This window comes from Mytilus edulis, chromosome 11, assembly GCF_963676685.1.
Source record: "Mytilus edulis chromosome 11, xbMytEdul2.2, whole genome shotgun sequence".
Taxonomy (NCBI): domain Eukaryota; kingdom Metazoa; phylum Mollusca; class Bivalvia; order Mytilida; family Mytilidae; genus Mytilus; species Mytilus edulis.
In genome coordinates this window covers 21,815,030-21,829,620 of record NC_092354.1, presented here as the reverse complement: position 1 = coordinate 21,829,620, position 14,591 = coordinate 21,815,030, and the positions used below count along the sequence as shown (strand labels likewise).

The window sequence follows — 14,591 nt, the reverse complement described above, 5'->3', positions numbered from 1 at the left end:
ATTAAAATTTAGTGAACTCAGATTATTATTCAAAACTGTATACGTTCTCTAGCCCAGGACTTATTGGAAGCAAAATTTTACAAGTCCTGTTGGATAAACTGCTAGCCTAGTGAATTAGAAACTTTATTCATGGTTTAACAAGTGAATCCCCGCCCAAATACTTGAAGTAAGGTTGTTGAGTGATGAATCTGAAAACGCATTACACAGGTATAGCTGACATATATGAATGCTGAAACCAAATTTCAAAGATCCTTGTAATGTAGTTCCTGAGAAAAATGAAACGAAACTAGAGGCTCTAAAGAGCCTGTGTCGCTCACCTTGGTCTATGTGCATATTAAACAAAGGACACAAATGGATTCATGACAAAATTGTATTTTGGTGATGGTGATGTGTTTGAAGTTCTTACTTTACTGAACGATTTTGCTTCTTACAATTATATCTATAATGAACTTTGCCCATTAGTAACAGAGAACTATATTTGGTAAAAATTTACATAAATTTACCAAATTAATGGAAATTGTTAAAAATTGACTATAAAGGGCAATAACTCCTTAAGGGGTCACTTGACCATTTAGGTCATGTTGACTTATTTGTAGATCTTACTTTGCTGAACATTATTGCTGTTTACAGTTTATCGCTATCTATAATAGTATTCAAGATAACCAAAAACGGCAAAATTTCTTTAAAAATTACCAATTGGAGGGCAGCAACCCAACAACCAGTTGTCCAATTCATCTGAAAAATTCAGGGCAGATAGATATTGAATTGATTTACAATTTAACTTCTTGTCAGATTTGCTCTAAATGCTTTGGTTTCATAGTTATAAGCCAAAAACTGCATTTTACCCCTATGTTCTATTTTAAGCCATAGCGGCCATCTTGGTTGAATGGCCAGGTCATCAGACACATTTTTCAAACTAGATACCCCAAAGATGATTGTGGCCTAGTAGTTTCAGTGGAGATTTTTGTAAAAGATTACTTAGATTTATGAAAAATGGTTAAAAATTGACTATAAAGGGCAATAACTCCTAAAGGGGTCAACTGACCATTTCGGTCATGTTGACTTATTTGTGAATCTAACTTTGCTGAACTTTATTGATGTTTATAGTTTATCTCTATCTATAAAAATATTCAAGATAATAACCAAAAACAGCAAAATTTCCTCAAAATTACCAATTCAGGGGCAGCAACCCAACAACGGGTTGACTGATTCAACTGAAAATTTCAGGGCAGATAGATCTTGACCTGATAAACATTTTTACCCCCATGTCAGATTTCCTCAAAATGCTTTGGTTTTTGAGTTATAAGCCAAAAACTGCATTTTACCCCTATCTTCTATTTTTAGCCTTGGCGGCCATCTTGGTTGGTTGACCAAGTCACGCAACACATTTTTTGAACTAGATACCCCAAAGATGATTGTGGCCAAGTTTGGATTAATTTGGCCCAGTAGTTTCAGAGGAGAAGATTTTTGTAAAAGATTACTCTAATTTACGAAAAATTGTTAAAAATTTACTATAAAGGGCAATAACTCCTAAATGGGTCACTTAACACTTTTGGTCTTGTTGACTTATTTGTAGATCTTACTTTGCTGAACATTATTGCTGTTTACAGTTTATCTCTATCTATAATAATATTCAAGATAATAACCAAAAACAGCAAAATTTCCTCAAAATTACCAATTCAGGGGCAGCAACCCAACAACCGATTGACTGATTCATCTGAAAATTTCAGGGCAGATAGATTTAGACCTGATAAACATTTTTATTCCATGTCAGATTTCCTCAAAATGCTTTGGTTTTTGAGTTATAAGCCAAAAACTGCATTTTACCCCTATCTTCTATTTTTAGCCGTGGCGGCCATCTTGGTTGGTTGACGTATCACGCCACACATTTTTAAACTAGATACCCCAATGATGATTGTGGCCAAGTTTGGTTTGATTTGGCCCAGTAGTTTCAGAGGAGAAGATTTTTGTAAAAGCTAACGCCGGACGACGGACGCAAAGTGATGAGAAAGGGCCAGGTGATCTAAACTAGAGGCTCTAAAGAGCCTGTGTCGCTCACCTTGGTCTATGTTAATATTAAACATTGTACACAAATGAATTCATGACAAAATTGTGTTTTGGTGATGGTGATGTGTTTGAAGATCTTACTTTACTAAACATTTTTGCTGCTTACAATTATCTCTATCTATAACAGTAGTTTCTGTGGAAAATGTTAGTGAAAATCTACAAATTTTGTGAAAATTGTTAAAAAATGACTATGAAGGGCAATAACTCCTCAGGGGGTCAATTGACTATTTTGGTCATGTTGACTCATTTTTAGTTCTTACTTTACTGTACATTATTGCTGTTTACAGTTTATCTCTATCTATAATAATATTCAAGATAATAACAAAAAAACAGCAAAATTTCCTCAAAATTACCAATTTAGGGGCAGCAACCTAACAACCGATGATCCAATTCATCTGAAAATTCCTGGGCAGATAGATCTTGACCTGATCAACAATTTCAACTCTGTCAGATTTGCTCTTAATGCTTTGTTTTTTGGGTTATAAGCCAAAAACTGCATTTTACTCCCATGTTCTATTTTTAGCCATGGCCGCCATCTTGGTTGGTTGGCCAAGTTACCGGACACAATTTTTATACTAGATACCCCAAAGATGATTGTGGCCAAGTTTCAATTAATTTGGCCCAGTAGTTTCAGAGGAGAAGATTTTTCTAAAAGATAACTAAGATTTACGTAAAATGGTTAAAAATTGACTATAAAGGGCAATAACTCCTACAGTGGTCAACTGACCATTTTGGTCATGTTGACTTATTTGTAGATCTTACTTTGCTGAACATTTTTGCTGTTTACAGTTTTTCTCTATCTATAATAATATTCAAGATAATAACCAAAAACAGCAAAATTTCCTTAAAATTACTGATTCAGGGGCAGCAACCTAACAACGGAATGTCAGATTCATCTGAAAATTTCAAGGCAGATAGATCTTAACCTGATAAACAATTTTACCATGTCAGATTTGCTCTAAATGCCTTGGTTTTTGAGTTATAAGCCAAAAACTGCATTTTACCCCTATGTTCTATTTTTAGCCATGGCGGCCATCTTGGTTGGTTGGCAAGGTCACCGGACACAATTTTCAAACTAGATACCTCAATGATGATTGTGGCCAAGTTTGGTTAAATTTGGCCCAGTAGTTTCAGAGGAGAAGATTTTTGTAAAAGTTAACGCCGGACGACGACAGACGACGGACGCCAAGTGATGAGAAAAGCTCACTTGGCCCTTCGGGCCAGGTGAGCTAAAAAAGCAAACTTGAATGTCATAGGTAGTTTTCGCAATGTTTTTTTCTGATCATCAATACCTTTAAAAAAAATTCTCCCCATCCGTCCCCACCTGTCAGAAATTAACTGAAATGGCCCTATTTTTCTAGCCCAGCAAAATGATCTGATCATATTGATCAATGCAGTATACCCCCCACCCCCCCTTTTAATGCTAATCAAAAGTCTCAGCATAAGCACTATGCCCCCTCCCCCCACAGAATTATTTTGAAATACACTGTAGTTTGAGTTATAACCAAGCATACCCATTTTAACCATCATTTCATAATTCTTTTTCATATTTCTGTATCTCAACTTCTCATAATCAGATAAACTGGCCATCTGGGTCTTGGTAAAGTATTGCTCAATATCCCCTGATCTTGCATCCTCTTCAAATTTCCGAAAATCGCTTTGCTCCATATTGGCAAGTTTTGGTATCTCCTAAAAGAAGTACAAAATAGCAACTTAAACTTCAAATTATAGTTAAGGCTTTGTATTTTACTCAAACTTCCAAGCCCAAGGTCATAATATTTAAAAGAACATTTTGTACTCACTCAGAAATCAACCAATTAACATACTGGATTGAGCACAAAAAATTTAAGTTTTCTGTCTAGTTGACTTGTCAGATTAATTCATATATAAATTGGCATGTGTTTTATTTTAAAACTTGTGTTGATTAATAATTTTTATGATAAGGAGATATGAGATTTTAAAATTGTCATACATGTATTAATAGGTATCATTTTTTTTCATAAATACATGTACATCAGTCTGTAGTTTACCTATAAACTGCATGTACACTATACATGCTGTAGTCATGATAGTTAATTTTCTAACCTCACAATTGATCAAAGTATGGATACTTAAATTATTATGGTTTGACTACTCAATCATATATAACATGTCTAAAAGCATGAAGATGTTAAGTGGTTTGTTTATAAATTGATTGCAAATTCACATATTTTTAAACATGTAAAATACTGGTACTCACAAAGTTTTTCTTCATAATTCACAGTTCTCTCCTCTTTCCTCAATAAATCTTTGATATGAAATAAAGACAAAATACAAAGAATATAGTTTTAACAACATACCATAATTTACATAAATAGTCAAATTTGCATGTTAAGTTTTGATATTAAAATTGAAAATTTTCAACTATCAACATTGAAAAATAAAATATTGCAAAGCATTACATTTTTGTACTTCTTCAGTGTCCTAGTATTTAATATATCATGTATTTAAAGCAATAGAATACTCATGTATCAGATTTATCACAATTATTCAAAAGCAAATTTATATGAGCCGGTCTAAATATTGTGGTTTTCCAATGAAAGAGGGCCTTACATGAAGATGTTATATTTTCCAGCAATTTTAAATTTGTGATTTTATTTTAACATTGTTGAACCACTTGCTATCCTACAGAAGAAAAAGAAAGATAATATGTGAAATGGAACAGGTAACTAAGACATTGTAAAGTAAGTCTTTACATTACCCCTTTCAGTCATACACAAAACAAGAATGTGTCCATTGTACACTGATGCCCCATCGACATTATCATTTTCTATGTTCAGGGGACTGTGAAATTGGGGTAAAATCTCTAATTTGGCATTAAAAATAAAAGATCATATCAGGCTTAAATTAAAATATTGATTGTTTGCCCTTTACCGACCGACCCTATAAATTCGTTGCGCCTGAAAATCTTTTATTTGTATTTACCAGCAAGATTTTATTTTATTTAATTTTTTCGTTCCTACCAAAAATCTTATATTTATATTTCCCGCTCAAAACTATTTTATCCGGAATTCTCGGGTTTTCAATTTAACGTATAAGGTCAAGTCCGTTTGGAATCACCTGAGCGTTTGACATGAACACTTGCATTTGAAGTTTCAAAACATTTGTTTGAAATCGATGTTCAGCATGTGAACGCTTCCTGAAATCATGATATGACGTACGCTACTCTGTACCTTTATACTTAAAGAGCAGGGTTTATTTACAAAAAAGTTCGTTTGATACAAAATTATCCACGTGTGTACAAACTAATATGTAAACGGACGTTGTATTCTATGTAGGGATGCATGGCCTTTTGTGATCCGCAGATCAGGATGATTATGTTAACGATGCTGCTATATACACCTTATCGCTATTAGCCTAATCGGCCGCTTGACCTTTTGACGCATACAACAATCACTTTTCCATTGTAGCATCAGATATTTTGTTTTATGATGTCAAAATTTTACGGGAACCTGGTAATGGCGGACAAATAGCGATAAGGTGTATTATTTATATCTGATATGCATCAAAAGTGACAAAACCATGTAAAGTGGAGAATATCTGGCAGTAAAATCGCCAAGTTGTCCATACAGATCATTTATAAATGCGATGTAAAATACGTGACAATTGTCAGAGTTTTAAGTCTTGTAGCATTTTTATTGGAAACAAAGGCACACACGATGTTTTTAACACTCTAGGGGCTTTTCTACTAGTAATGTATGTCTGTCCGGACATATCTTATCAGTACAAAGTTATCTTTTACAGAAAATCTTAAGGTAAGCATACAAGGTACGTAGTACAGAATATAAGTGCAAGTTCAAACTCTTCAAAGTTCCAGGCATATAAACGTTGAAGATATGCGGCACAGCTCTATATTTTGATATTTGAAAACAAAATAGTAGTGCATATGAATTAGCTTCACATTCTATGTGATATTTTTTTTTTAAACTAATGGTCCCAGAAAACTTATTTGCAAAAACAAAACGGACACAAATGACATTATGCAGAGTTTGTATCTATAAAATAAAATATTATACCTACCTGCCTACCCATGACAAATAATATACCGAGCCAAATTATTTTTTTGGGGAAAAAAATAAAATATTTTACCTACCTACCTACCCTGTTTCAAAACATAGGGTCGGAAAAGGGCAAACAAACAATATTTTAATTTAGGCCTCATAGGGAACTTGTGTACTAATTTTTAAGTTGATTGGAATTTTAACTTTATCATGTTTATCAAAAACTAGTTACTAGCATGAACAAAAACCTGACGCAAGACAGACAGACAAACAAACGAACAAACAGAGGAACAGACCAGAAAACAAAAAAAGCCCATAAATGATGCATAACATAAAAATGGCTGCTGCTGCTGCATTTTTTTTTGTGTTCATTCACTGGAACAGTATATTCCTTTTCAGACTGCTGTATCTTTTCCATCATTTAGAGATACAGACAAAGTTAGTGCATGAAAAATGCATGAACTGAAATGTTATGCATCACTTTTCCATTGTAGCGTCAGATATTTTGTTTTATGACGTCAAAATTTTACGGGAACCTGTGTGATATCCAGTAATGGCGGACAAATAGTGATAAGGTGAATAGTGGGTCTCATTGTGGCCTAAGCGTGACACGGGATTGCCGATTTTTTTGTTAGTGTGTAATGTGAAAGTCAAATTATTGTGCCGTGAAAACGGGAAATGAAGTCTTGGCAGGAAACAGGAATTTACAAGAAAATGAGATTTGCTTACATACATAGTGTAAGCGGGATATGGGAATCTAACAAAACAGTAAACCAGTATCGGAATCCTCAAATATACAATGTGAAAATACCTAGTGAAACTACAGTACCAAGTAGAAACAAGAAAGTTCAAAGACCAGTTGTGTCAAACTAAAACCAGGATCAGGCCTAGGAAGGCTACTTAGAAAAAATTTAAATAGCCTTGCCAGACGTCATAATTATTTGGACTAGATCAGGCCCAGTACTACTACTACAATAACAAATTAACACAATAATTTCTGAATTTGAAATAGGCATGTATTTTCGTTCCGAGTAATTCCATTTCATTTTCCAATTGCCATAAGTTTATCAAAATCTGGAGATTATTTTACTTTCAAGAAGAAAGGGTTTTAAATTAAGATAGCACATATCATTTCTTGCGACTGAAATGGAATGACTCTGTTTTTTTGTTTTTTGTCTGAATCTGTTTATTTTCACTTTCTGTGGCAACATTCATACATAAAAAAAGATAAATAGTTAGATAATGTATATTTATTTATAAAATATAAATTAATTTTAAGAGGATGATTAGATTTGTTGAGGTATAAAATAAAAATGTACGGGTTTTGGTGAAAAAATCAGATAGCTTTAGATAATTAATGTTGATTGTTTTGTAGAAATTTCAATAACTGTCTAAGTGGTAGCCAGTCATGATTCAATGATGTTCTAAATAATCAACATTTTTTTTCAACAAAAAGGGGGGGGTCTAGGTCGCCTCTGCCGTTGGTGCCGTATAAGGTTTTCCTGTTTTATTAACTTATAGAGCAACTTGACCAATAAAGAATATACTTTAGTCATCAACAATAACCGATCTTCCCATAGTAAACAAAGGCCCTACAAATCAAATTGTGCAAAGCTAATAAGTCACAAAAAAGATTGCGATGTGCAGTTGCCGAGTTGGACAATGTTGGATTTTTCATCTATCTATATCTATTTTCCCCTTGTAACCTGTTAGATACAGAAAACGTGATTTTGCAGATGTCATACATTAATATTCAACTGATATTTTCTACGCAAACTGTCAGTGATTAGATCAAAACATTCATGATTTGAACCATCTTCTTCAGCAGCAGCAGACGACAGTACTTACTGGTACTTTTTTAAAAAAATACAATCAGCTAAGGCACAAGTCATATTACAAGGAACCAGTATTCGCGGGAAACAATTTCCCGCGAAACATTTAGGTATTGCTAAAAGAATGTCATCAAAACCCGCTCACATTTCAGCTTGACATGACGATAACAATTTTAAATGGAAGACCCGTTTTCGAATGAAAATCATAATTTTAACTGACTGGTCTTTAATCTATTAAAAGGAAACTTGTTTTTGTTATGTCATCTTTTATTTAAAAAAAAGTTTCAGTAATGCCGGGACGGCGCGGGCTAGAACGATTGGTCAGCTTCAATCTTAAGGTCAGTTTAATCCTGTCATCTGATAATGGTCTAGAATTTTAATTGGCATGATCAAAAAGTGCAATCTACTACAGATATAAAATTGAAGCAGGGATCGACTTTCTATACTAAATCCCGTATATGATCGTATATAGTATAGAAAGTCCCTGATTGAAGTTAACAATGTGAATACTTATCAGGACTTATCAGTGGCGGATCCAGGGGGGGGTCCCCCTTTTTTTGGCCGATCAATGCATTTGAATGGGAGCATATAGTTTGAACCCCTCCCCCCTTTACCCTGGGTTGGGAACCCCCCTTTTTTAAAATGGCTGGATCCGCCCCTGCTTATCATACAAGTATATATATCACGGGGGGGGGGGGGGGGGGGTGGCTTCGATATTTTTTGGTAGGGGTGTGCCATTTTTGCCTCAAAAAACGTACCCATTTTAATATAACATTCACTGAAATTCAGTACCTATAGTTATATATATATTTAAGAAAGAATGACCTATACTTATCATATACAATATTTAAAATATGACCCATGCTTATATAAGCACTAACTCATCATCACTCATAATTCATAAATATACCTGCTACCCTTAAGTTTTTATATATGAATTGACATCGTTTGGTGCACATTTGTTTTATAATGTTAGATTCTCAATAGCATATTTATGTTTGATATGTAGATCATACCCAAAATCAATATACAGTTATCAAACGTAAATGCATTTTAATATAGGATGTCATTAAAAAGGAGGGTCATTTTTATATAAAAAATACTCAAAATTATGACCCATATTTTTGGCACATCCCCGTATACCCAATAATAGGAAGTTACCCCCCCCCCCGTGATATATATATAGCGTCACGATATTTCGATCAGTAGCATATGAGTTCGAATCCCGGCGAGGGAAGAACAAAAAAATGCATATCTTACATTGTTTGGCTGATGTTTAGACGAGTAATATAATCTATATAGTCTATACGTTGATGGTTTTCTGTAACAAAAGAAGATTTAAAAATGAAGATGTGGTATGATTGCCAATGAGGCAACTCTCCACAATAGAAAAAAATGACACATACATTAATAACTAGTGCCTAATAACTGTATAGGTCACCGTACAGTCTTCAACAATGAGCAAAGTCCATACCGCATAGTCAGCTATAAAAGGTCCTGAAATGACAATATAACACAATTCAAAAGAGAAAACTAAAGGCCCAATTTTCAATTTTTATATAAAAATGAACAAAAAACAAATGTGAAACACAAACAAACGACCCCCACCCCCCTCCCCCGAGTCCATTTCGGAGTTAATGCTCAGTGATTATGGATCAGCATGCAGCATGGTTTCGATTGGTGACAAATCAGTAAATGCAAATTATTTTAGTTTTGTTCTGCCACGATGGAAGTGTTAATAAATTTTCGGTTTAGAAATTACTGAAAATTTACATGTTTTTGTCAAATTATACGTCGATTATCAATATTAATTTGTACCAGAAAGAGAGCAAATAAAATAACTTAGTTTTGGTTATCAATTTCCTTTTACTACATTTTTGTCGAGCCTGCGACTTTTGTCGCAAAATCGAGACATAACGATCCTACATCTCGTCGGCGGCGTTCACAAATATGTACTCTGTGGTTAAAGTTTTTGCAAGTTTTTTTAAATAAAATAACTGTCTTCAACCCCTCTGGATTTCTACCAAACTGGACAAAAACTTGTTTATGATCAAAAGCTAGTATGCAGAAGTAAGTTTAAAAAATCCTGTTTATCCATATTTTACTTAAATGGACTTAATTTTACTGTCAGATAACATAATATTCACTCCGCGTGGTTTTACAATTTATATAACTTTGTTTAACCGTATCCTAAATTTGTACCATACTTAGACAGAAGCTTGCTTGATATGATTAAAAGCTGGTATCTACAAGTAAAAAAATATTTCCTGTCTGTATATTACTTATAAATGGACCTGTAATTCAGTGGTTGTCGTTTGTTTATGTATTACATATTTGTTTTTCGTTCATCTTTTTAAATTTAAATAAGGCCGTTAGTTTTCTCGTTTGAATTGTTTTACATTGTCTTTTCGGGGCCTTTTATAGGTGACTATGCGGTATGGGCTTTGCTAATTGTTGAAGGCCGTACGGTGACCTATAGTTGTTAATTATTTCTTTGTCATTTTGGTCTCTTGTGGAGGGTTGTCTCATTGGCAAGCATACCACATCTTCTTTTTTATAATTAGTTTTCTTCCAGTTATCATGACATACAGTCTGCAGTTATTTTTTAATTTAAGATTTTATAACTGTGATTTATTAGGTTCATAAACCATCCGGGATTTTTACCAACTTTGACAGAAGCTTCGTACCATCAAAAGAAGGGGTGTCGGAGGGGTCCTGATCCCGAAGTCCCGGGCTTAAAAACATGAAACCCCGAGGTCCCGAATTTAAAAAATAAATAAATCCCAACTTCCCGCTATTAAAAAAAAATCCCGGATCCCGAAAGGGTCAATCCCGAAATCCCGAGCTTAAAAACACCTGTTCCCGACGTCCCGAAAAAGGTCCTGCCTCCCCACATCAAAAGTGAGTATTTATAGGAATTAACATTTTAAATGATTTTTCCTGCGACTTACAGTAAAAGTAATCTATACCATTCAGACCCTCATAAAATTGTACTTTTATTTCCTATAGTGGCTTATGACCTAATGTTCTAAATGACCCTTTCTTATCAACTTGGAATACATAACAGACGTACATAATGTGGTAGGTCTTACATTAATAATAATAATAATAAGTATTTTTTTTTACTTATTTACTTATATATTAATATTTATTTTCCTTAACAAACATTTTTTACTTCTTATACTTAACGTGTTTCATATTGCGCGTGTATTATTTTAAGAGAAATTATTTGGAATGCATTCCGACGAATTGGATACATGCATGAATACTAAAATTCGTACGTTTACCATTGATTAGACAGAGGGTAAACAGTGCATTTTAAATGTTATTCCTTGTTCAGAGTATATTTATTTTATTCATTGCGAGACCTACGAAGTTTCTACAGTCAATCCTTATTTTTCAATAACACATATCAGAGACGTATATATGTCTCTGCACAAATAAAACAGGTGAATTTGATACTCGTCAATGTTGTCAATGAAACAGCAACCCACACAGGGGCGGGTCTAGCCATTTAAAAAAAAGGGGGGTTTCCAGCACAGGACAAAAAAAGGTGAATTCTAAGAAATTGTGTGTGTGTGTAGGGGGGGGGGGGGGGATTCCAACCAACGGAACCCTTCCCCTGGATCCGCCAATGCCATAACACAAAAATTAAACCGGCACTCGGCGGTCAAATTTATTAACTTATGAACATCTGCTCTTGCTTTGCCTTGTGAGAAACAATGGCGGATTCAGAAATTTTCACAAGGGGACACACTGACTGCCTGAAGGGCATGACTCAGTGATTGCCTATATGATCAACCAAATGTTTCCTATAAAAAAGGGAGGCGGGGACACCGTACTACGGGGCGCCGAATGGGACTCTTGTGGTTTTGTACAAAATTCAATTCTGTCATAACAAAATCATTTTTGTCTTACAAAACTATGTGCTACAGACTTGTTTTGTGAGAACTTCAATTTTGTGATGACAAAATTCATTTGTGTAGACAAAATTCATTTTTGTCATGACAAAATTCATTTTTGTAGACAAAATTCATATTTGTCATGACAAAAGTCAATTTTGTCTAAAAGGTATGCAAATACAAGTATATAAGATATTTGCATACAAAATTGACTTTTGTTACCTGATATGGAAATTAAATCACAAAAGTCAATTGTGTGAGGTAAGATTCAATTTTGTGAGACAAAATTGACTTTTGTGAGACAAAATTGACTTTTGTGAGACAAAATTGACTTTTGTGAGACAAAATTGACTTTTGTGAGACAAAATTGACTTTTGTGAGACAAAATTCAATTTTGTGAGACAAAATTCAATTTTGTGAGACAAAATTCAATTTTGTGAGACAAAATTCAATTTTGTCAATTTTGTTGAGACAAAAGTCAATTTTGTTAATTTTGTTGAGACAAAAGTCAATTCTGTCAATTTTGTTGAGACAAAATTCAATTTTGTTGAGACAAAAGTCAATTTTGTTAATTTTGTTGAGACAAAAGTCAATTTTGTTAATTTTGTTGAGACAAAAGTCAATTTTGTTAATTTTGTTGAGACAAAAGTCAATTTTGTCAATTTTGTTGAGACAAAAGTCAATTTTGTGACGACAAAATTCATTTTTGTGACGACAAAATTCAATTTTGTAACGACAAAATTCAATTTTGTAACAACAAAATTGACTTTTATGAGACAAAATTGACTTTCGTGAGACAAAATTGACTTTCGTGAGACAAAATTGACTTTCGTGAGACAAAAATCAATTTTGTTGAGACAAAATTCAATTTTGTCAATTTTGTTGAGACAAAAGTCAATTTTGTCAATTTTGTTGAGACAAAAGTCAATTTTGTCAATTTTGTTGAGACAAAAGTCAATTTTGTTGAGACAAAAGTCAATTTTGTTGAGACAAAAGTCAATTTTGTCAATTTTGTTGAGACAAAATTCAATTTTGTTGAGACAAAATTCAATTTTGTCAATTTTGTTGAGACAAAATTCACTTTGTCATTTTTGTTGAGACAAAATTCATTTTTGTCAATTTTGTGTAACAAAAGTCGATTTTGTATGCAAATTAGTTCACAGAAACCAAACTAAACTAATTTGAATACAAAATTGACTTTTGTCGCCCAATTTTCAAATTAGGTAACAAAATTCAAGTCTGTGTAACAAAAATGAATTTTGTCATGACAAAAGTGACTTTTGTCCGCTGATAGATAATTTTGTATGACAAAATTTTAAATTTGTAGTATGATACAAATTTTGTTAAACTGAACTTATTTTTGTTGAACAAAAGTCACTTTTGTCCGTACAAAATTGAATTTTGAGTACAAAACCACAAGAGTCCCATTCGGCGCCCCGTATGTACGCCTTAAATGAAAACTTTGACATAATCTGTACTGATGTCAATACAATTGAGAATGGAAATGGGGAATGTGTCAAAGAGACAACAACCCGACCATAGAACAGACAACAGCAGAAGGTCACCAATAGGTCTTCAATGTAGCGAGAAATTCCCGCACCCGGAGTCCTTCAGCTGGTCCCTAAACAAATGTACGATATTGGACGTCATACTAAACTCCAAATTATACACAAAAAACTAGAATTAAAAATAATACAAGACTAACAAAGGCCAGAGGCTCCTGACTTGTGACAGGCGCAAAAATGCGGCGGGGTTGATAGATATAGGAAGATGTGGTATGAGTGTACCAATGAGACAACTCTCCATCCAAATAATAATTTATAAAAGTAAACCATTATAGGTAAATGTACGGCCTTTAACACGGAGCCAAACAACAAGCTATAAAGGGGCCCAAAATTACTAGTGTAAAACCATTCAAACGGGAAAATCAACGGTTTAAACATGTTTTTGAGATCTCAACCCTTTTATCAATATAGAAAACTAAACGCATAACAATACGCACATTAAAATTCAGTTGAAGAGGAGTCCGAGTCCGATGGCAGAAGATGTTACAAAGGAAAATAAACAAAATGGCAATAATACATAAATAACAACAGACTACAAGTCTACATATACTTCTCTCAAACCGGTGACATCGAGCCGCAAAACTCATTTGATATATTTTTCTACATATAAATATTTACAAAAATGAAATGACACATGCATACACGTCGTTTAAGAGACACACACGGGTTATCGCTGTGCAGGTTATTCAGTATACACTACATTTTTTTTATGTTATTCATTTTTTTTATAGTAATTCCTTAATTGAAACAGCACCACAAAGTTTAAACCAAGGAACATTTTTTACACAAACTTAATGTTAATCAATACTCATTTCTTTCCAAACTTTTTTTTTCAAATCAAATTTAATCTTTTGCAGGAAGAATAGTGAAGTCTCACGGATTATATTCATCAACATTGTTTTCTTTTCGTATGCATATTCAGGTGAGATATTCCGTTGAAATCAGTATAACTATTATTACCTTAATTATGGTACAATGTATATATAGGAAGATGTGGTATGAATGCCAATGAGACAACTCTCCTCCATTCAGGTCACAATTTATAAAAGTAAACCATTATAGGTCAATGTACGGCCTTCAACATGGAGCCTTGGCTCACATCGAACAGCAAGATATAAAGGGACCCAGAAATTACTGGTGTAAAACCATTCAAACGGGAAAACCAACGGTCTAATCTATATAAAA

At 33.6% G+C, this 14,591-nt stretch overlaps 2 protein-coding genes across 2 annotated transcripts in view; one reads left to right on the top strand and one right to left on the bottom strand.

The window, feature by feature from the left end:
* Positions 1-7,958, bottom strand: part of LOC139494685 (histone-lysine N-methyltransferase PRDM9-like) — a 34,755-nt gene extending 26,797 nt beyond the window's left edge. Inside the window, exons 1-3 of the mRNA XM_071282856.1 lie at positions 7,853-7,958; positions 4,307-4,354; positions 3,582-3,756 (exon numbers count right to left, since the gene is read on the bottom strand). Coding sequence (XP_071138957.1) covers positions 3,582-3,756; positions 4,307-4,321 — 190 coding nt within the window. The 5' untranslated portion in view covers positions 4,322-4,354; positions 7,853-7,958. The remainder of the gene's footprint in view (positions 1-3,581; positions 3,757-4,306; positions 4,355-7,852) is intronic.
* A 3,013-nt stretch (positions 7,959-10,971) lies between these two features.
* LOC139494682 (protein psiR-like) overlaps positions 10,972-14,591 on the top strand; it is a 32,561-nt gene continuing 28,941 nt past the window's right edge. Inside the window, exons 1-2 of the mRNA XM_071282853.1 lie at positions 10,972-11,020; positions 14,264-14,328. Coding sequence (XP_071138954.1) covers positions 11,016-11,020; positions 14,264-14,328 — 70 coding nt within the window. The 5' untranslated portion in view covers positions 10,972-11,015. The remainder of the gene's footprint in view (positions 11,021-14,263; positions 14,329-14,591) is intronic.